Consider the following 22,018-nt stretch of genomic DNA (forward strand, 5'->3'; position numbering starts at 1 on the left):
TCGGCCTCCCTGAGGGCTGGGGCCCCGGGGCCACAGCAACATGCTGACAGCACAGCCACATGCCTCTGTCCTGGGCCTGTGGGCGGCTCCCCTCCTCAGAGTGACCATCTCAAGGGACAGTCCTAAGGGGGCTCCCAGGGCGGCAGGCAGTGTCCTCTGGGCCTCGTTCTCACCCACGGGAGGTTATAGGGCCTAGGGGAGGGCAGAGGAAGTGGGGGAGGAAGAAGAGGGTCACAGGATCGGGGCGGTGCTGAGGTCAGTGCCTCCTCTTCCTCCTAGAGCACTGGTGGCCGCACACGCTGTCCCCGGGGGCTCGGTCCGCCTCGTGCAGCGTGGGCACCCTGGGCGCGGAGCAGGCCCCTCTGGCCCCCGGGGTGTGACCTGTTCTCGCCTCTCCAGGCACCCGTGTCCCCCAGCTGCCTCTTCTTCCAAAGTAAATGCAGGACCTGTGGTGTCATCCTCACCTGCCCCCGCTGCTGTCAGCGCATCTCCTGAGGACAGACTGGCTCACTGCCGCTGCCCTGTGAAGGCTTTGTCCTCAGCCTGCAATCCTGCCCTAAAGGCTTTGTCCCCCTGAGGGAACTCTGCACCTTGCAAGTAGGTAAGGAACCACTGTGAGACTGAGCTCCCTGGGCTTGATCCGCCTGCTTCTGAGCCCAGGGCAGCAGGAGCGGGGAGGCGGAGTGGGTCTCAGAGCCTGTGGGGTCTCAGGTCGTCTCAGGGAGGGGGTGAGGGGCCTCGGGTCCTGCAGTGGACGCGACAGTCCATTTCCGCAAACATCCCACAGCTGCAGCCCTGCCGACACCTGTCCGACCCTCCCAGGGGGACTGTGTGTGCGGAGCCCAGAGCCCCACGTGCTTCATGCAAAGTCCCGCGGCCTCACTCCTGCTGTTTTAACGCCCCCCCCCCACCTGCAGGAACGCGAAGGTCCTGGGAATCCAGAGATGCCAAAACCCATTCGTTGGTCACGTTACTGCACTTTCCCCATTTTAGACAACTGCATCCCCAGCTACGCTGCTCACGACGTTTGAAGTGTGGATACAAAACACTCCTGGGCTCTTCGGCTTCTAGCTGCCACGTCCCCCGCCCCCCCCCACACACACTCATTCAGCCCTATGTTTGAATTGTCTGTCCCCTCTTTGTCTATATTAAAAACCACGCGTGCACGCTTGTCCCTGCCGCTCGGCCTCAGCCCACCGTTTGCGGAAGCCCCTTCTCCCGCCCAGGGACCCCAGCCCCCATTGTCCCAGTGTTTGCTCGTTGCCTCAAGTGTGTCCAGCCTTCTGGCCTCACCGGCCACAAGCTGGGTGGAACGCGGAGCCTAGAGAAGGAGGGAGGAGCAGGAGGGGAGTTAGTCATGGGGCCCTGGACCTGGCCACCTCCCCGTCCCCACAGCCCCCGCCCCGCCCACCTCACGGGGGCAGCTGCCCTCGGGGCCCCGCCAGGCACACCCAGCCTCCCCACTCAGGCGTCAGGAGGCACTGAAGCCCTCTGTGCTCCAGGGCCATGGGCCACAGCAGCTCTGAAACCCTCTCAGAGCAATTGCAGACTCAAACCCAGTGCTGTGGGTCTGAGACCCCCCCTCACAGCACCTCCCACCCAGGGCTGGTCCCCGGGGTCCCCAGAGCAGCGTCCTGGCAGCTGGGAGGTGGGGACACTGAGCCCACAGCCCCCCCCATCCGCAGCCGCCACCCCTCCTTTGGGCTTGGACATCCTGTCCCCCACTGTACCTTTGTTCCTGGGGGCACCCCTCCTCCCTGGAGCTACCCCACCTGGAGGCGTGGCTGTGTCTGGGGCACTGACAGGGCCACTGTGACCCCATGCTCTGAGCAGCACAGAAAGTCTCTGCCAGAAGCCTCAGCTTTTTGCTTTATTTTTGGGTATTGACCCCTCATTTCTCAGTGTTGAAAGAGTCCACTCGGGTCTGAACCAACATGTTAATCTCCCAGCAGATTCTGAGACGCCTCTGGCCCGGGAGGGGGGCGGGGGCGGGGCGCTGCCTCCCACCTGTGTGCCCTCCCTCGGCCCTGGTCCTGGGGCCTCAGTGACTGGGTTCCACCTGCTGCGAGACAGATGATCAGGCCTCTCTCAGGGGACCTGCTCCATCCCCACGGGGGCAGCCTCCCCCACCCCCCTCCCCACCCCCCAGCCTCCGGCTCCTTGACAGTCTCTCCAGACTCACAAGGTCCAAACTAAAGGTGTTTATTTGCGGGCACACGCATGGCACAGCCCTACCAGGAAGCGCACTTTAGGGAGAAAAGGCCCCTGCCACATCCACCTGGCCTTCACCTGCGTTTCCTGGGGGCCGGACGGCCTCGCTCCACTTGTCTCGCTCTGGCCCCAAACCCCAGGCTCTGCAGCGTCTCAGCCACGTGCTTCTGGCCGGGGGACACGCACACGATCACCTGTAACTTCGCGTCGCCTCCTTGACAAAGAAGCCACACGCGCCGGTGGAGAGAATCCCAGTGAGAAATGGCATCCCCGAAACCCCAGGGGCCCAGGTCGGCCACACCTGCCATCTCCCCCCCTCCACTCCCCGCATGGGGGCGGCTCTGCCTCAGCCTCCCCCAGGTCCACTCCCCACCGTGGGGGCCGCCTCTTCCTTGGCCCACAGGCTCCCAGGGGCTGCCCGCCAGGGAGGTGACCAGGAGCTGTGGGTTCCGGGAGCCAAGCCAAGGGCCGCATACCCAGCGCGTCCTGGAGCAGGTGGGTGAGCCTGCTGTTCCGGTAGGGCACGTGGCCTCTGCCCTCTGACAGGGCGCCCAGCACGTCCGCCAGGGCCGCCAGGCTCCGGTTGATGGACGAAGTCTCCCTCAGGGCCAGACCCGTCGCTCCAGACACACCTGGGGAGGCGTGATACATTCTTGGCCACGAGATGAACCAGAAAAGCAAGCAGGAGGCTCTCGGCGGGGGCGAGCTTGGAGGGCTCCATGGAGGAGACCCTGCGTCACCTCCACGTCCCCTTCTGAGCACCTAGGAGGCCCCGGTGGGACGCTTTGGGGAACCAGGCTCCCCTCCTTGCAGCAGATGGGGATTGGCGGGGGAGGGGGGCGGTGCTGAGACAGCGGACCAGGACGACGGGACGGGAGCTAGAGATCAACTACGAGGGGCTGGGACCCCATCCGGCCCCGTCCCCAGGTCACCCCAGCGGAAGACACGCCACTCTCACCAGCACACTCGCTGCCCGCCAGGTCCACGAGCTGCAGCTTGGCGTGCACCTGCTCCGACGCCCGCCTGAGGGCTTGGGGCCTCGGGGACACGAACGAGGCTCGGCGGGGCGCACTTGGGCTTCTCTCCAGGGCGGGCTGCTGGGGAACCAGGCGCTGGAGCCCCCGGGGCAGTGGCTGATTTGACCTGGAGTCTGCTGCAGCGGAATGACAAGTGACAAGAGATGGTCTCCCAGCACCCTGGCCTCTCACCCACCCTCTGCCCCCCGCTTGCTCACCACTCCCCACACTGACTGAACGGGGGCTGCTCCAGGTAAAATACAAGGGAACACGCAGGAGGGGGCATTTTTCACTGTTGAAAGTGGAACGGGGAGTTCCCATCGTGGCTCAGTGGTTAGCGAATCTGACTGGGAACCATGAGATTGCGGGTTCAGTCCCTGCCCTTGCTCAGTGGGTTAAGGATCCGGCGTTGCCGTGAGCTGTGGTGTAGGTTGCAGACACAGCTCGGATCCCACGTTGCTGTGGCTCTGGTGTAGGCCGGTGGCTACAGCTCTGATTAGACCCCTAGCCTGGGAACCTCCATATGCCGTGGGAGCGGCCCCTAGAAAAGGCAAAAAGACAAAAAAAAAAAGAAAGAAAGAAAGAAAGTGGAACAGATGCCTAATTAGTCCCAAGAAAACTGCATGAGATTTTTTAGAAGGATTTGGTAATGACATTAACGGAAACCCCGTCTATTAGCCCTTCCAGAAATAAATTCTACAGTTTTGTTTGATGATATTCCACAAAAATCCTGCTACGTCTTCTCCACGTCGATGTTCATATCAGGTCCACTGCTTAGTCCTCAACAGACTTTTGTTAAATGATTTAAAACCCCAAAGCGTGCACACCCACCATAGAAGATGGAGAAAACACACATATGTAAATTTTCAAGAACGTAAACACGACTGTGGAGCCCACAGCCCAGGAGCATCCGGCCTTCTTGTCTGTGGATCTGCCTCCGGGCGCGAAGGGCCAGGGCCCCGGGCGAGGCTGGTTGCGGACGGTCAGGGCACCGCCCCCCGGCGCCCTCCCCCGGGCCAGCTTGGAGACCACGGGTTTCAAGGGGCCTTGTGCGGAGGAGGTCAGGAAGGTCTCACCGCTCTGGCCTGAGGCCGAGTGAGGTGTCCCTTTGGAGTCCGGGCTCCTTCCTCCTCGTTACTGAGCTGGAGGCTGTGGCCCTGGACGCGCGCTTCCCCAGCTGCGCCCGCTCGTGTGCGGAAATGCACCTCCCGGCCCGGCCCCAGCCGGGGCTCCCATCGCAGGGGTGCTGTCTGTCTCCCCAAGCCCCCAGGCGGCCCCATGCAGGTGACACGCTGCCCCAGCCTTTCTGACCCATGAAGCCCTGCAGACCCTGGCAACCCAGGCACCATTTTCTTCCATAATGGGCGGGCATCATGTCACACACTGTGTCACCAACTTTCCCAAGCCAGGTCACAATCACGGGGTCGTCCATGAGTCGGAGGTAGGAATAAATAGAGGGTCTTCCTCCCCCCGCATCCTACTTAACAACGCGCCCGCCTCCCCCCATCCCCTGGCTCCCTTTCTCCCCCTCGGGTTTGGGACCCGGACCCCCTCCACATGCTTGCAATTCCTCCCTTGGTTCTGCCTGGCGCCTCAGGGCCTGTGGCGTGTGGGCGCTGGTCTCACGTGGATTTCTTTCTATCATGGGCCCCGGGCAGGGCGCAGGTGCCACTCACCGGTGCTGTGGGGGGAGGCGGCTCTGGTCAGGGTCACGGTCACCACCAGGTGAGACCTGGACGAGTCGCTGTGCACGGCGGTGGCCTGCCTCGCCCTGAGCTGCAGGCCGGCACCCACCAGGGTCATGAACTCCTCGGCACTGTGGACGGACCTGGCAGGGGACACGGGTCACAGAGAGGTCCCCGAGGGACCCCCACCTCCAAGTCGAGCCCTAACTCCCCCCTCCCAGAAAGCCCTCACGTCAACTAAGCCCCCCCAGCTCGAGAAAGCAGCACAGCTCACACAATGTTACGTAGAGTGAGCCAAACCCTGCTTTTATGAGGCCTGATTGACTCGCGTGGCTCTAAGTGCTTTGCCCTGAAATAACCGGCTGTTTGGAGACCACATGGAGATTCCAGCCTTTTCAACACCAAGCTTCCCTTCAATCCTGGTTCCCTCAAGAATCCCACGATTTTAAAATACTTTGTCTAGTAAATCAAATTTCATCAAATTTATGAAATAAAAACTTCCTTTACTTTCCTAGTTTAATCAATGAGTTATGACAGCTCGTCAGAACTTTTGATCTGCAGGAGATACTATTTTGATCACATCGTCTCTTAGTCAAAAGCTGACAATTGGCGTTGTCGTGTGTCAATTTATCAGGGTGAAACGCGTGACTTCCTTTGGGCGAATTCAGATGCTGGAACTAGCTGGCGGGCCCTTCCCTCCACCAATGAGACCCCGGGACACGTGGGTGACCCTGATGCTGTGTGCTCAGCTCGGCGGTCCCCGCCGGGAGCAAACCTCATTCCCGAACGTGGGTTCAGGAACCCAGAGCTCCGGGGAGCAGGTCTGAGGAGCTGCGACTTTCGCGGGACGGATCCTCAGCATATTTGGCAAAGTGCAACTCAGGGCGCCTGTGCGTGGCCGAGGGACCCGGGCAGCCTCTGGGACTTCTCTCCTGTCCCCCAGCTGAGCTACGGCGATGACCCCGTCCCGTCAACTTAGTGAAGGTACTTCAAAGGATCCACTAATTGTTTCCACTCTGTTGCAAGATCCTTTCCAACGCAAACTGAAATTTGTTGTGCGCATGCACACACACACACACACACACACACACACACACACACACACACACGAAGCAGCGAGGCACATGGACCATCTCTCGAGGACAGGGCAGGTTTAGGCCACATGGCTGGGGCCACCGGACGCCCCTCCCCCTGCCCCGAAGGTGCCACCGTCCCCAGAGGCCGGCAGTGGGGTTACTCACTCGTGGGTCAGCCCAGAGACCTCCTGGCCCTCGTGGGTCGTCAGCACCCGACGCCTCACCCCGGAGGTCACGCCGCAGCCGTCGCTGGCCAGCAGGTCGAAGATGCCGTTGTTATAAACTTCCACTACGGAGACCTGGACCCCGGGGCTCCTCGACGGATCTTCTGAAATAAGCCTGAAGGAGGGTCCGGGAGAGACACGCAGCAGACCGTCCGTCAGAGGAGCCGCGACAACCCCGCGGAGAAAGTGGGGGGAGAACGGCTTCCCGGGAAGGGCGGGCCCCTCGCGAGCTGAGCCTCAGGCGGCAGCGCCCGTGGGAGGAAGGCCCATCGTCCTTAAATCGCGGCGGCCGTAGCTGTCCTGGGCACACAGCGGTGTCACCTGAGCTCCGTCTCAACCACCGAGGTCTGCCCTCGGAGTCTAAACGCGCTGGGCAAGGAAGCCTGAAGGGCTCACGGCCTTGACGCCGCGATCCCTGTGCCCGAGTGTGAGGCCCGCACGGAGGCCCCAGGCGGCGCGCCCGCGGGGCTGTTCCAGCCGCCGGCTTGTTTGTCTTCAGATCTGTTCTGTTCCAGGCAGATGGAGTCTATGGCGTGGAGTCGGCTCCACGCGCACTGCGCCGGCCGACCAAGCCCTGGCCGCAGCCCCTTCCGAACCCACCAGGCTCTTAGGAAGACAACGGCGCCCTGTTTTCTTCCAAGAGTGTGCGCCGCGTCCAGATTCGATTGAAAATACAGACGCTGAACCCTGAGAGCAGAGGCCCAGAGCCCCTCCGCGGGGAGCCGTGACCTCTGACCTCAGGCCCCCATCCCTGCCCCTCCTCCCTTTTTGACAGAACGCCTCCCACAGGGCCCGTCCCCTCCCGAGACCCCTGCGTCTCTGAGCCTGCGCAGGAGAGCAGTCCGACTCTGACCCCCGTGCTGGCCTCGTCCACAAAGACACTCCAGGCGTCCGGGTGCACGTTCTTGCCGCAGGAGACAGGGCTGGTGCTTCTCGGCTGTGGCCGGGCCGGGGGTTTCGCGGGACCCACCGAAGAGCTGTGGGCGAGGAGCGATTCCTGCCCTCTGGGGATCAACGGCGGAGCACGTTTAAAGATCCGCCTGAAACAAACACGAGCTAAAGCCACTGGTGAAGACAGTTGCCGGCACAGAGCTCAGAGGCGGATCAGCCTGAGAGCCCTGGCGTGTGCCGGGAACGCGCTGAGAAGCGCGGCGGGGAGGGGGGAGCCGAGGCTGCCGAGCTGGGCCGCGTCAGCGCCGCCGCAGCGACGGGGAAAAGCACACGGCCCCCCGGCTCCGGATCCGCCCCTGAATAGGCCAAACCCCAACTCAGTCTGTGGTCCGTACGCCCCAGGGAGCTCGTTCGAGTGACTGAGGGTTGGTCTCCCACGACGTCAAGCGCTCGATTCGTTGAGGGGATTCGTTGAGGGCGCCGGTTCCCTTGGGCCACACGCGCGCGTCTGCGCTGGGCTAAATCCTGCCATGGGCGTGGAAAACCCGTCCGTCCTCAGCTTCGCGTGGGAGAAACAAAGCGGGTCGTGGGCCCAGGATCCCAGCCCGGTGGGAGACCTTCTCCGTAAAACACGCACAGGCTCCGGGAGGCGGCGCACGCAGGGTCCCTCCCCGCCCAGTGCCCCCTGTTCATCTCCTCCTGCACGTGGCCTCCGGGATCCTGATCCCCTGTGGGTTTCTAGACAGCTCGAGAGCCGGCACACATCACACGCGCTTTTTGTGTTCCCCCAGCCGGCAGCAGCGCCTCGCGGGTAGAAGCATCTTATAGGAGTCCCGCTGTGGCTCAGCCGACTAGGGTCCATGAGGATGCAGGTCCCATCCCTGGCCTCACTCAGTGGCTTAAGGATCCAGCGTTGCCGTGAGCTGTGGTATAGGTCACAGATGCGGCTAGGAACTGGTGTTGCTGTGGCTGTGGTGTAGGCCGGCAGCTGCAGCTGCAATTCAACCCCAGCCCGGGAACTTCCATGTGCTGCAGGTGCGATCCTAAAAATAAAAGAAAGAAAGAGAAGCCTTGTAAACGCTGCCAATAAGCACGAGGCCCAGAGCAGCCCAGAGGGGGCAGCGCAACCGCCAGGGACAGAAGGTAGAGGGCTGAGACCAGCCCGGGGCGGGGGGACCTTGTTGGAGGCAGCGGGGCAATAACTTCCTCTGGCCCCTCAGCAATCGAGAGCAACCTTTTTTAGGGCGGAATTTTCGTGTGCACCCCCCCCCACGTCCGATGCTGAGGTTACGACGGTTTGCGTGGCAGATTCAGGCGGTAACCGTGGCCGGGGCTGCGCGGGTGCCTTTCTGGATCCTGTCCGCTTGTGACTAGAAAGCAGAGAAGCAGAACGTTCCGGTGGTGGGACGATTAATCCGCACTTTCCCAGCGATGACGCTGAGGCTGGGGAGGTGGGCCGCGCGTGGCCACTTAACTGGAAAAGCAGAGTCAAGGGGGATGTGAACACCCGGAGACGCCGGCCTCTACGGAACCCTCGTGGCGTCTTAAGTTGGAAGTTCACGCCCAAGGCTCAAAACATGCAAAACGCATTTTCGAAACAAGGTGACATAAGCGCATGTCCGTGCGACTCCCCCTCTGGTGAAGCCGTGTGTTCGTTTCCACAGAGTCTGACGTCCGAGGGTCGCCCCAGCGGATCCGCTGCCTCTCAGCTTCGGCAGCCGCGGCGCTGCCCTGGGCCCTGGCCTCCACTCGCTGTCCCCGCGGGGAAGCGCCAGAACCAGAGACGCACCCCTGCGGTGAGCATGACCCACCTGCTCTGACCCGACTGTCACCCAGTGCCTGTGGATCCGGCCTCCGTCCTGATGGGGCGTCTCAGCAGGGGCCCAGCTCACCCTGGGCGCTCAGGGAAGCAGCTGACGAAGGCTGGGGCACGGCCGTCGGTGAGGCCTGTGCCTGTCCAGTCCCTGCGCAGGACGCGGAGATGGAGGCTCAGAGCCGGTCGTTACTGCAGCCCGAGCTCGGGACGCCAGCGGTTTGCTCTCCCAGGAAATGGTCTGACTCCGAGCCTCCCGAGGGGCAGCTGGGGAACCAGACCCGCCCGAGCTGGGAGATGGTTCCGCAGGGTTTTCAGGGGGTCGGAGAAGGAAATGGACACATCCATGTTTTATGTGCACTACTCATTAAATATCGCCGTGACGAGGCGCCAAAATATCAGGCTTTTGTGGGAGGTCCTGTGTCACTGGCCCTGATCTTAAGACACGAGGACAATGCAAGGAGGTCCCGAGACAAACGTGAATTCCGGGCCTCGGGAGCACCTGCCGAGGGGGGGACCTTCCCACCCGGGCGGCCGGGTCCCGGGACATCCGAGCACCCGTGGGCTGAGCCTGCAGCCCCCAGGATGGGTGGGCGGACGTGAAGGTGGGACTCACAGACCGCGGTCCAGGGGCGGGGGGACCGTGACCAGCGGGAGGACACGCGGTCGCCTCGTGCAGGCTCCCCGCGGCCCGGGCGGCTGGGGGCGAGGCTCGCTGTTTTCTGTAGGAGTTGCTGCATTGGCAAAATCGTGGCAACGGCAGAGGACACGCCTCTGTGACTTCTGGGGCCGAGTTAATGGGACGGGAGAGCCTGTGACGTGTCAGTTCACTGTCACCCCAGGAAGAAGCCAGGTGCGTCACTCTTTCCAGCGGGAGACGGATGAGCCCAGATCTTGTCGCGCTGGCCCCTCGCTTCAGGGGAGCAGAAACCCCTCCTCAGCCTCCCTTGACGGGAAGCCGGTGGAGAAGGCGTGTCTTAGTGACGGGACCTCGACAGAAACGTGTCACACGGGTTTCTGGCGTTTGTGGTTCAGGCACATCTTGGTAAGAGTACCTCCCGGCACGGCCCGCCCTCCGCCTGCATCTCTGCTCCCCTCGCCGCCCCAAGGTACCTGAAGAGCTCATGGGCGGCCCTGGGAAGGATGCCCAGCTCATCGCGGGAGGCAGGAGCGTCCTGGGCGTGTGGCCCCAGCATGGTGAAGCTCTTCCCGCTGCCTGTCTGTCCGTAGGCCATGATGCAGACGTGGTACCTAAAACCCAAGCCAGACTTCAGACAGACAGACAGACAGACGCACAGTGGGCCCAGCCCCACGATGGAGTCTGAGAAGCACATCTGGCTTCATCACAGCTGTGGCTTGGGTTCGATCCCTGGCCCAGGGTCTTCCGCCTCCCTTGGGCTCAGCCAAAAAGCAAACAAAACCAAGAGGCCTCGAGATCCCAGAGCCCCACCGTCCAGGGCACCTGAACGGCCCTCCTTCGGCCCAGAAAGTCGAGGGACCACAGGTGAGGGCAAGAGGCAATCGAGGCCTCTCAGCCGCCGTCCTGAATTTTTTCTTCCAGAATTGAAATGCCCCGAGGTGGTTATAACAGGCCGCAAGCACGCCACATCTGTGACCTCTGACCCTGAGAGATGCACGTGCGTTTCTGGAGGGGGGTGTCTTTCCTGCAGAGAAAAGTGGGCTCTTAAAGGCATGACGGGAGAAGAGCAGCAGCCGCGGACTAAACACACACCATCTGTCTCCTGTTTGTTATGGAAAAGGCAGCTCTGGCCGAGCGGATGTTAACCACAATGCCATTTGTATTTCTGGAATCTGCTTACTTAAAAGATGCCTGCTGCGTAAGAACAGAGAGGCTCTCCTATCGCTTTCCGTGGAAGGCATTTTCTCGGATGGATGTAAGCATCCCAGCATTCCAGAGGAAGAGCTGAAGCAGAAACGTCGTGGTGGCCGGAGGGAGGCGGGTGGCTGTGCCCTCGGCACGGGCCCCCGCTGCCCTGACCCGGGGGCAGCGCCTTTGCCGCGTCCGTGGTGTCAGAGGCCAGCCGGGCGCCGTGGTTAGAACCAGCCCTGTGATTACGGAGCCCACGCCCGGCTGGCTCGCAGGAGCCTCTACTGGGCAAACACAAGCGTGGCCTCTTCCGGAGGCTCGATGTCAACCTCGCCGCCAAACCAAGACGCTTCCAAATACTTCAAAGTGGAAAGTCTCAGCACACTGGGTCTCGGCGGAGTCAACAGAGCCGCGCGCTTCGTGGTGGAACAAGGCCCTTTGTCAGGGCTGTGAGCCCCGCCTCGGAAACCAGCAGTTTCCAGCAGGGCCAAACCTCTGCACCAGCATCATGGTTCTCGACAGACCTTAGAAAAGCCTGACGTGTGTACACAGATGGCCAGAGAGAAGGCGCTGCCGTCCCTGTCTTAAGCCTGCACGTGATGTAACGAAAATAGCATCTGGCCCCGAGGCCTCTGCGCCCCTGGGGCAGTCATTCCCCCAGGCGCATCTGCGCCCCTCCTAGCAGCTGGAGACCTGCTGCATTAATGGCATTCGGCCGGTGCTGGGCCTGGGCCTGCTCTGCCCTTACGCAAGATGCTCAGACCCCGACGCGAGACTCTCGTTCCGCAGACGAAAGAAATCTACATACGTTTACAGGTGCCCGGGATAGTCAGCCTCAAAAATGTTTCAGCTCACCCGTCTAAGAAGGATGTAAGAAGCGGACAGACATCTTCAAACACCACAGTCTGAGCCTCTGCTGGACCGTAAACTCTGCGAGGCAAAGCGAAAATATGCATTAGGAAGAGGGAAAGAGATCCACACACGTATCCAAATGCGGAAACCCGAGAACAGGAATACCCTTAGGCGCGTCTCATCTGAACCCAGCACAGTCAAGACGCGTAGTTTTAAAACAATTAGAGATTAACTGTATGACTTTCAAGCTAACGGAGGTTAATGAAGAGTGAAAAATTGTTTCCTCTGTTATAAAAATGGAATGAGCAGAAGCAAAGTTATAAATGCTTGCCAAGCAGAAAGAAAAAGCAAGCAAGCCAGACGAAAAGAAAGCAGAGATACGGTCTAAGCATCCTGCGGCTAACGTAGCCCCACCGAAGGGGCTGGTCCCACAGCAATGACGAGAAAATCACACTCAGGCAATATGTGATACCTAATACTTAGTTTTTATAAGGAAGATCTTATAAATATCGCTTTCCTTGGCCCCAGGTTGGTGGAGCCAAACGTCAACACACACAACAGACCTGGGACGCCGGCTACGAAAGCGGGAGCCGGTACGGCTGGGGGGTTACAAACGTGTGCAAATAACCTGAAGTAGGAAGCAAGGCCCAGAGACTGTGGTTCACTCGGCAGGGAAGCCGCGTCGAGACGACACGTTCCCCTGTGGGCTGGCGGCCACCCGAGCTGATAACGGCCCACCAGGAACGGCAGGGAGGCGGAGGCCAGCCGGTGAGCTATGCAAGTGGAGGAGAAGCAGGCCCAGGATGCAGGCAGAGGCCAGACCCTCGACGGTCAGGCGCCGGCCACACGGAAGGGCGTGGGTGGGAGTCCTCGCCCTCCTTTGACCATCGGCGCCCCTTCCAGGAGCACCTCCTCTCCTCTCCCCGGTGCACTCCTGGTCCACTGACTGTGGAGGCCCAGAGGCCAGTGTCCCGTCTCTGGCCTCAGCCCCGGCCTCGGTCCTGCCCCCCGCCCCGTGTGGGCCTCTGGCACCGGCTTGACCCTGGGGACTGTCCAGCCTTGACCACACCTCCTAACAGGGCGCCTTGCGCATAACAGGCGGCTTGGTTACCGCTTGAACTTGAGTTTGTCCGCGTAGCGATCGCTGCAGAGATGTCAGCAGACGCGTCACGGCGGAAACACACACGGCAGAACCGGCCGGAGGCCTTCGGCTCCTGACGCATAAAATTATACCGACAACAACAAAAATGCCTCATTCGTTTTCCCACTGCACTTTGGGTCCATTCCTGCTACTTTTCGTTTGCCTTTTTGAAAAACCACACTTCATTTCGCTTAGGAGACAACGTCTTTCTGACCCTGGGGGCCCTCCTGGTTCCTGGGTGAGGTGTGACCTGCCGTTCACACACCTTCTTTCGAAGGACGGAGCGTCCGTCGTCGCTCAGTGGGGACGAATCCGACGAGGATCCGTGAGCACGCAGGTTCGGTCCCTGGCCTCGCTCAGTGGGTTAAGGATCCAGTGTTGCCGTGAGCTGGGGTGTAGGTCGCAGATATGGCTCAAATCCAGCATTGCTGTGACTGTGTCGTAGGCTGGCAGCTGCAGCTCTGAGTCAGCCTCTACCTGGGAACCTCCATGTGCCGAGGGTGTGGCCCTAAAAAGACCAAAAAATAAAAAAATATAAGCGGGGAGGAGTGAAGTGCTGAAGCTTCAGAGCTTCCCCTTCAGAAGCGAAATAAAATGTTTTGACATTTACTGCCTCCGTAAAAAGCTGTTAAAAATAAGCCATGTCATGATTTCCTAAGACCCACACACTTCACTGCCTATAAAGTGAGCGGATCCTGATGCCAGGACTCCAGGGATCCCCCAGCAGAGGGTCAAGTTTAAACTCTGCCTTTTCGGAGCTCCCATCGTGGTTCAGTGGAAAAAAATCTGACTAGCACCCATGAGGACACAGGTTCGATCCCTGGCCTCGCTCAGTGGGCTAAGGATCTGGTGTGCTGTGAGCTGTGGTGTAGGTCACAGATGTGGCTCGGATCTGGCGTGGCTGTGAGCTGTGGTGTAGGCCGGCGGCTACAGCTCTGATGAGACCCCTCGCCTGGGAACCTGCATGTGCTGCAGGTGTGGCCCTAAAAGAAAAGGTGAACTCTGCCTTCTTACCCATTTGGACAGTGACTCCCTTTCTCTTTGGGCTCAGCCCGACCCCCACGCGCAGTCTAAACCCCTGGGTGTGGGACGCTGTGTGTTGGGGGTGCTCCTGTCTGAGCTGAGGGCCGCAAGCCGGGTGGTGACTGACGAAACTTGCGAAGACGCAGCTTCCCCACTGCCCGAGCCTCTGCTCTGCACCTGCCGCCTCCCTAGGAGCCCCTGAAGGTCAAGCAACTTCATTTGCATAAACCTGCTCGGCCAACCTAGAGTGCCTGGGACTCCAAGTGGACTTACCTGCCTTGCTCCAGGTGAGTCGAGACGATGTGACCCCCCCCCCGCCCCCCGCCACCTAAGTGCCCTCAAGTCACAGGCTCGAAGGACAGGAAGGAAGGGACTCTGGGTGGGGAGTGAAGAGGGACCCCAGAGGGACGGCCAGCTCGCACGAACACTGCAGACACCAGGGTGCCAGGCAGTGACCTGTCACAGGGCCCGCAGGCTGGGACAGTGCCCTCTGCACAAGGAGACGGACCCTGGATGGCTGGGCAGGGGTCGCACAGATCCTGGTGGGCTGGGGACCGCAGGAAGTCTGCTGTGGGCCTGGGCTGTGGGGTAGGGGTCCCCCGAGAGGAACCACGTCCACATGCCCACATGACACGGGACTTGGGGTCCCAGGTGAGGTGGAGGAACCCCAAACCGAGAAGCCGTAGGCACAGTGGCTGAGAACTCACCACGGCCCCTGCCAGCTCCGACTCCGCCCCCCATGAGGAAACCCGGCCCCCCCGGGGCCTGCAGGGCTGGCGGCGGCTGTGGCCACTCGAGGGACAGCCCTGCCCCCTTGGGGGACCCCCCACTTCTGTTTAATAAGGTCTCTCCCCACTTGGGTCTGCTTTGTTTATTGCACAAAATAAACAGCTCGGGAGCAGCAGCTGGGGTCAGGCCCGCGTTTCGGGGTCGAGACACAGAGCAGACGTGGAGAGGCCGGCATCACCCAGGGCTGTCGCCACGCGGGGGGAGCCGCGCAGATGCCTGCCTCGTGCTTTGCCAGGTCAGACCCAGGCTGAGAGCCCTCTCCTCGCATCTCCATGCCATCTGTCCCTCCCTGAGAGAGGCCTTCCCAGCAGCTGCAAAGACGCGCTGGCTCCTTCTCCCCGGTTCTCTCAGCCTTTGCGCCTTTATTCTGAAGCGGTTGCCTTCAGGGCCGCGATTCTCTTAGTCCTGACGCCGTCTTACTAGGAAACGACCCTCTGAAATCTGCCCTGACTGATAATACGGTCCCTCCAGCGTTCCTTTTTTAAATTAAAGGACAGTGGATTTACAATGTAAAAGGCTACTCTCTCTCTTCTTTCTTTTTGCTGGCTACACAGGCGACACCTGAAAGATCCCGGGCCACAGCTCAAACCCGCACCACGGCAGCAGCTCGAGCCACCACAGTGACGATGCCGGACCCTTAAACCACTGCGCCGCCAGGCAACTCCCCAGCATTCTTTTTCAAAATGGTTTGATGGCTTATCTGGCGGAATCAGGACACACACATCAGAGCTGATGAGAGGCCTCTTTAAGCCTCTTTGGGGAAATTGGGGGTGTTTTGAGACCTGCGTGTTTCCGGGGCCGTCTGCTCCCAGGTGCCCAGCTCCACACTGGTGACAGACGCACAGCGGTGCCGATGCCGCCCGCAGGGAGAGGGGCTCTCTAACCCCCCACCCCCACCCCTCGCAGCCGCCAGAGTCTGGCCTCTTCAGGAACGTCCTCGGAGGAAGGAAGGCAACGAGCCTCTGGCCCCGGCTTCCTTGGCTGGGGCGGCCGTCTGCACGGCTGCGGGCTGAGCTCCCCGCAGGACCCCCAGGCTTCACCTCCCAGCAGCAGCAGGACAGTCAGATCGTCCCCCGTTCTTGTCAGCTATGAGGGAAGCGGCCGTAAACACCTCCTGCAGTCTTCCGGGGAACTGCCTTGGGGAGAGGCCTGGGGAGCCCGGGTCACAGGTCGGCATGGTGCGGGGCTGCGGGGGCCGCTCCGGCCGCATTTCCCCAGCGACCACAGCCGGGCTCGTTCCTTGAGGTCCCGTCTTCCGACGTCTTTCCGCTCGCTCCCCGGTTGTCTGTTCTTCGTTTTCGAGGCTCCTCCGTACATCCTGGAGGCGGGCCTCACGGACTCTGCGATTTCCGGATACTGTCCCCCGTGCACGGCTTGTCTCTCATCCTTCCAACAGCGTCACAGACAGAAGGTTTGAATTTCAGTTCTTTGAAGGATCATGCCTTAGGTGGCGTTTCTAAGAATTCCTCCCTTAACCCAAGGCCACAAAGCCTCCCTCCTATGCTGTCTTCCAAAGGCTTCAGTTTTAGGCGTCCTACCTGGGCCTAGTTTCCATCTCAGGCAACCTTTCCACAGGTGTGTGCTGCGTGGGTGAAGACGCGTTTCTCTGCGGCCCGCGGACGGCCAGCCGTCCAGCAACACTTGCGGAAAGACGGTGCTCCGTCCACGGAACTGAGGGCCTTTCCTTCGCACTTAGACCAACGGGGCAAGCTGTACCTTTTCGCCATCGAACCGCGACGCAGAGCTGACCTCTGCGTGACGTGGCTGCCCCGTCATCCCGAAGAAGCTTACCTTTCAAAGGTGTACGTCTTATTAATCCGAGGGTGACCAGACCGGCTGCAGTCCACCAGGACGGTCTCCTAGCAGCAAAGAGGGAGAGAGCAGTCATTCCTGGCCAGGGCTTCATGACAACCATTGAGCAGAGGTTGGCACAGCTCCGCCTCTGGGTTTTGTAAACAAGTTCTGCTGAGACACAGCCCCACCCTGGCCCCAGATTGTCTGTGGTGGCTTTTCACTCCGCAGCATGAGTAACGGAGACAGATACCATACGGCCCCAGGACCGTCATATTCACCCCCCTGGCCCTTTGAGGGAAAGTTCGCCCCCCCCCACCCCCCCGAGAGCAGCAGGGCAGCGCCATCGAGAAACATGGAGACCAGGGCGGCCTAGGCGGCAGCATTTCAAGTAAGATATCACACGTCGGTTAGGATGTGCAGAAATCACGCCGGACCTGAGCATAACTCAGTTATAATACCCCCCCACCCCCCGGCGGAAGTGAAGGTCTGTTTCCAACATGTCAGTTTTTGATCTTGCTAAACTGCTTTCTTCAGTGACATCCTACGTGGAGAAAAGCAAAGGCAACTTTCAACAAGAAAGGCATCCTCGCTTTCATTCAAGCAGAGGAAAAGCAAATCTGAACCGGTTGCAATTCTCAAATGCAAACCCTGAAAGGAAAAAAAAAAAAACCACGGGTATAGACAGAATTTAAAAAACCCACAACTGCTGTGATACAGAACTTATAAACACCTGACTTTTCTTTCTTTCTTTTTTTTTTTTTTTCCTTTTTAGGGCCATGCCTACAGTATGTGGAAGTTCCCAGGCAGGGGCTGACTCAGACCTGCTGCTGCTAGTCTATACCACAGCCACAGCAATGCGGGATCCAAGCTGTGTCTTTGACCTCCACAACAGCTCACAGCAACACCGGATCCTTAACCCACTGATCAAGGCCAGGGATTGAACCCGAATCCTCATGGATACTAGTCGGATTTTTAACCCACGAGCCACAACAGGAACTTTCTCCTTTTAAATTCCTGACAGTTTAGATTCAGAATAAGTTTTGTTTGGGAGGGTTTTTTTTAGGGTCGCACCCAAGGTATACGGAGATTCCCAGGCTACGGGTCAAATCGGGGTGGCTGGTCTACACCACAGCCGCAGCAACGTGGGTCAGGGCCCTGTCTGAGACCTACCCCAGCTCCTTAACCCACTTAGGGAGGCCAGGGATCGAACCCGTGTCCTCACGGATACTAGTGGGGCTCATTACCACGGAACCACAGTGGGAACTCCTGACTTTTCTACAGTAGCAGTTACAGAGTCTAGGGTGGTGCCTGCTCACTGAATTATATACACATCTGCAAAATAAACACATGTCCAAAAAGAGGCCTATTTAGGTTTTGCGGACAAGAAACTCTTGCCCGCCAGCCCAGTAAACGATGAACATTCCGACGTGTGCAGCAGGACTCGGGCTCAGACCCAGGGGAGGGCAGAGCCCCAGCCCGGCTCCCAGCCCCGGAATCCCACCCCCAGCCCGGCCCCCACCCCCCCACCCCTGAGGGGGCACTTTCACTCTTCTGTTGCCTGCAGGGGCTGTCCCTTCAACACGAGGCCAAAATGTCATCTCGTGCCCCAGGATGAATAGCCCTGGACACCCCCCCCCCCAGGGGATTTACTCAATGCCTTCAAGTGCCCGAGTTTTAACCATGAAGAAAAACAAGCAAAAAATGCTGGCCTTTACGTGTCTCACCCACATGCTCCAGGGTTATTGTGTGAACAGCATAAAAAGCCACAAAAACCAGGCTGGGTCCCAAAGACCCCACGGCCGCTGAGAGCGCCTGCCCGGGGGGACCGCGGGGCTCTGAGCACCTGAGAAGGTGCCAACATTTCCCAAACGCAGCTTGTGTCCCCTCCCCCATCGCCACCCCACACAGCCCGTCTCCTCACAAACAAGAGCCTTTTAAAGCAAGCCCCCTTCATCCAAACCTTCAAGCTCTTGCCGCGGCCGCATTTCCCTAAAGGAGGCACCCGGGCTGTGCCCGGCGCTGGGTCCAGACACCGGGTTGGCCCTAGACCTTGCTTCCAGCCCCTGCTCGTGGAAGTAGGAGGCTCAGGAGGAACGGCAGGGGCAGCGGGCCTGGCTCAGAGCCAGGAGTCACCCAAGGTCACGGCCCTGACACTGGGCTGCTTTGTCACCTGGCTCCTTATTTGGAGCCCACTCCCCAGGAGGCTCACAGGGCACGTGGGGCCCACGGTTCTTGGCCGTCAACTCGGTCATCAAGGTTTCCAGCTAAAAGTAAATTTTAATCCAAATCCCACACTTTACAGGAAGAACTCTGAGGCCAACAGAAAGTAAATGAACCACATTCAGAAGGAAGGCTGGGCCTCTGGTCTCCACAGGGCCTCCCCCGGCCAAGCCTCCTCCAGGCTGAGCATTTCCTGAGCCTCCGAAACCTCCCTCACCGAGACCAGTGGTCCTCGGCCACCTGCTGACCCACCTGCAGTGGGAGAGTCAGCCCCCAGCCCCTCTGCCGGGAGCCCTGAGTAGGCCCTGCAGCGACGGACAAGCCTTAGCAAAGTCAGGGTGAGTCTAAACACTCCGTCCCCCAAAATACAACTAAAACTCAGCAGTGGCCTCTGGGGAGTGACTATAGCTGGGTCACCGCTGGACTCAGAGAAGACACTAGTAAAACAAATAGGCAGGCAGAGATTTTGAATCACCTTAATTCTCCACATTAAAAAACGGAGCCACCAGACAGTAAAACCAAAGACGCATACTATTTGCTCTAAAAGCGGTGAGCAGTTTCCCTGTGACCTGCAGACCCCGAGGGAGCGGGGAGGAGTCCCGTGGACCTGAGATCAGGAGGACGCACCAGAGACAGGGGCCTCCCCGGACCTCGAGTAGCTCGGCCAGACCAGACCCGAGGCAGCTGCCGTGGGCCAGAGACGGCCAAGGCCAGAGACGGCCAAGGCCAGCGTCGGCCGGGACGTTGCTGCGGTCAAGGCCGTCAGAGAGCATCAGGCCACAGTGCTGCTTGACGAGACCCCGGCGGCCGGCTCTGCGGGGAGCCGGGAGCCACCTCTCTGTCTGAAGGCCGGTGCCAGCCGGGAAAGGAGGGAGCCCTGGTCCTGCCCTTGCTGGGGGCCAGCGCGTGGGGAAAGCGTCTCTCTAACAGCCTCCAGGAAGAAAAGAAAGGATCCTTAACCCTCTCTGTGCCGCAGGGTTTTTAAAACTTTAATTGGCCGCACCCGCGGCCTATGGAGGTTCCCAGGCTAAGGGTTGAATCGGAGCTGCAGCTGCCGCCCTACACCACAGCCACAGCCACAAGAATGAATAAGAATGAAGCGAGCTGAGTCGGGGGCTGAGTCAGGCTGCCGTCCACCCAGCTCATCCCTGACCCTCCGCCCAGCGGCCCGGCAGGGACTCCGCCCTGAGAAGGGGAGCCCGCACTTTAGGGAGGGGACACCTGGGACAACAGGAGGGTGAAGAGTCTGGGCAGGTGACCTTTCACTGATCCAGCTCTCGGAGAGCTCGGGGCCCAGCTCCCGCCCAGGCGAAGGTGTGCCACCCAGCCAGGGACCCCAAGGTCACCGGGGCCGGCCCGGCCCACGGTGGGTCGCCTGCCCCTCCTGAGAACCAGCGCCCTTTCCCCACGTCCCCGGCCGGGAACAGCACGGCATGCGTCTGTCACTGGTTTGCGTGGGTCACTTCTTCACCGGCTTTTCGCGAGACATTGTGCTGCACGCTGCTGGCTGTGAGGTGTTTTCACTCCCAGGGAACCCGGTTCAAGTGCGTGATTGGCCATGAGAGTCTCTGTCCCTGAGCGTCCTCTGCCCGGGAACGAGACAACTGAAGTGTGCGTGTCACCTCGTCACTGGCTCACAGGGTCAGTGCCAGGCCAGGGGAACAGAGGGACGAGAACCCACCCAGACCAGCCTCACACCTGGCCATGCAGACAGGTTTAACACATGAGTGGCAGAGAATGACACGAGATGCCCTAAGAACCTGGAAGAAAAGTTTAGATGCAGCGAGACGGCCTGAGAGTGGTCCTCGGACTGGGCCCAGGCAGGGCCCTCCCGAGGCCGGATGGTCTGCTGACCATGGAGGGGGGTGGGTGAGCCTGGGGTGGGGGCGGAAGAGCATCTGGACCAGGGAAGGGCATGTGCTAAGGCCCAGAGGCAGCCCACGTGGAGGGACACGGAGAACGCCTTCTGGAAGTTGATGTTTGAAACCAAATGAGCCCAAAGACGGCTCAGCTAAGCCAGGAGTCTGTGTGATTATCAAACAAGCCGATGTAAAGTAAACAAACCCCCCAAACGGAGCCCCCTGCTGACATTCCCCAAGGATGAGGGCGGGAGCCGGACGCTCCCGCTGAGACGGAGTCTGCTTACAGGTTGATCCAAAGCGATTAAACGTGGAATTCGGCTGCCAGTTGAAACGAAGTGCTGCTGACACACGCAACACGAACCGGCGCTCTCTTCAGACTTTCGGAAACAAAAACATAACGTGAAAGCCAAGAGTCACGGCGTTACAAAACAGACCGCTTGCGTTTTCAGCAGATTTCAGGATACGGAGCCCTTTAGCCAACAGGTCTGTGATGATACAAACAGCTCCAATTCTGCTGATTTTCTAAACATAAACCAAACGCCCCCGTCAAAAGAAATCTTATCTTATCTTGATGGGTAAAATATTTCCAAAAACCCTCAGACTCCTGAGTTTGGAGACTCGGCGGGAATTTGGCAGAGGGACGGGGAGGGCCTGAAACTGAGCAGGACCCTGCGGCCTTTCCCGCCATGTGCTCCGCCGGCCTTTGGCAGAGAAACTTTAACAAAGAATATGTTCAATCAGAAAAGTAGGAAGACAGGAGCAAAGGAAAACAGTCAAGCAGGGTTAACCAGTCAGCGAAGTCAGGCGCTTTGGCTCCTCCCGAGGGCTGCGGAGCACACGCCGGGCCGGGGCCTGCGAGCGGTCCTGTGACGCTGACGTTAACTGCATGGTGACCAGACCGTAGCCAGGACATCGGCCGCCACGATTCCAAGAACAGGCCTCAAGGAGCTGGGAACCAGCAACCCGGGAGCCGCGACTGTCCTTAAAACCGCGGAGGGGACGCTGGCCAGACCACCCATGACCCGTTTCAAGAGGACCGTCCCAGCAGCCTGCGCCGGTTCTGACTCTGGGGGGGGGCTGCTGGGGGAGGAGTTGGTCCTTGGGCGGGAGCCACCCCACCCCGCTGCTGGCCTCTGAAGTAAAGCCAGGCTCCCTTCCCTCCCACCTCGCCTGTGCTGGCTTCAGAGGGGCAGCAGCCGGCCCCGCTCTCGACACCGTCAGGAGGACAAGGACGGCAGGTGACAGAGAACGAGGTGGCCCCACCACAGGCCCGTTTCTCTCCCTGTCACGTCCACCAGGATGCCTCAGAGCTGGGCAGGGAGAAACGGCAGGAACTTAGCCACAGACACGCAGCAGCCTCACCCACGGGGGCGGGAGGGGCGGTGGGCAGAGGGATCGGGGACTCGTTGGAGCTCGGACTCCAGCGAAGAGGGCCTCAGCGTCTCCTCTGCTCCGCTCAGCAGCGCCCGCTGAAGGCCGCAGCAAGCCGCGCCAGAGCAAGGAGTCCCTTCGCGTGCTCACGCAAAGAGACTCTGTCCAGGGAATTCTACCATCAGCTGGAGCAGTTTCCGTGGCTGCCTTATTACAAGTACA

The 22,018-nt window shown here is 60.1% G+C and overlaps 1 protein-coding gene across 1 annotated transcript; it reads right to left on the reverse strand.

Annotated features, from left to right (window-relative positions):
- Positions 1 to 1,856: 1,856 nt before the first annotated feature.
- Positions 1,857 to 21,313, reverse strand: KIF25 (kinesin family member 25). The gene is made up of 11 exons (XM_047759349.1): positions 21,214 to 21,313; positions 20,710 to 20,831; positions 16,341 to 16,408; positions 11,600 to 11,674; positions 10,030 to 10,167; positions 6,154 to 6,327; positions 4,904 to 5,055; positions 3,170 to 3,364; positions 2,688 to 2,843; positions 2,290 to 2,425; positions 1,857 to 2,059 (listed from the first exon to the last, which is right to left on the reverse strand). Exons 1-11 carry the CDS (start codon positions 21,311 to 21,313, stop codon positions 1,858 to 1,860), a joined length of 1,518 nt encoding a protein of 505 aa, XP_047615305.1. The 3' UTR covers position 1,857.
- Positions 21,314 to 22,018: the final 705 nt, after the last annotated feature.

This window comes from Phacochoerus africanus, chromosome 2 (genome assembly GCF_016906955.1).
Source record: "Phacochoerus africanus isolate WHEZ1 chromosome 2, ROS_Pafr_v1, whole genome shotgun sequence".
NCBI classification, from domain to species: domain Eukaryota; kingdom Metazoa; phylum Chordata; class Mammalia; order Artiodactyla; family Suidae; genus Phacochoerus; species Phacochoerus africanus.

Coding starts and splice junctions, on each gene's coding strand:
- KIF25 (XM_047759349.1), bottom strand. CDS start 21,313: ATGCAGTTAACGTCAGCGTCACAGGACCGCTCGCAGGCCCCGGCCCGG. Junction 10,168..11,599: donor CTTACATCCTTCTTAGACGG/GTGAGCTGAAAC, acceptor CTTGGGTTTTAG/GTACCACGTCTGCATCATGG. Junction 2,426..2,687: donor CCTGCTCCAGGACGCGCTGG/GTATGCGGCCCT, acceptor TTCTTTGTCAAG/GAGGCGACGCGAAGTTACAG.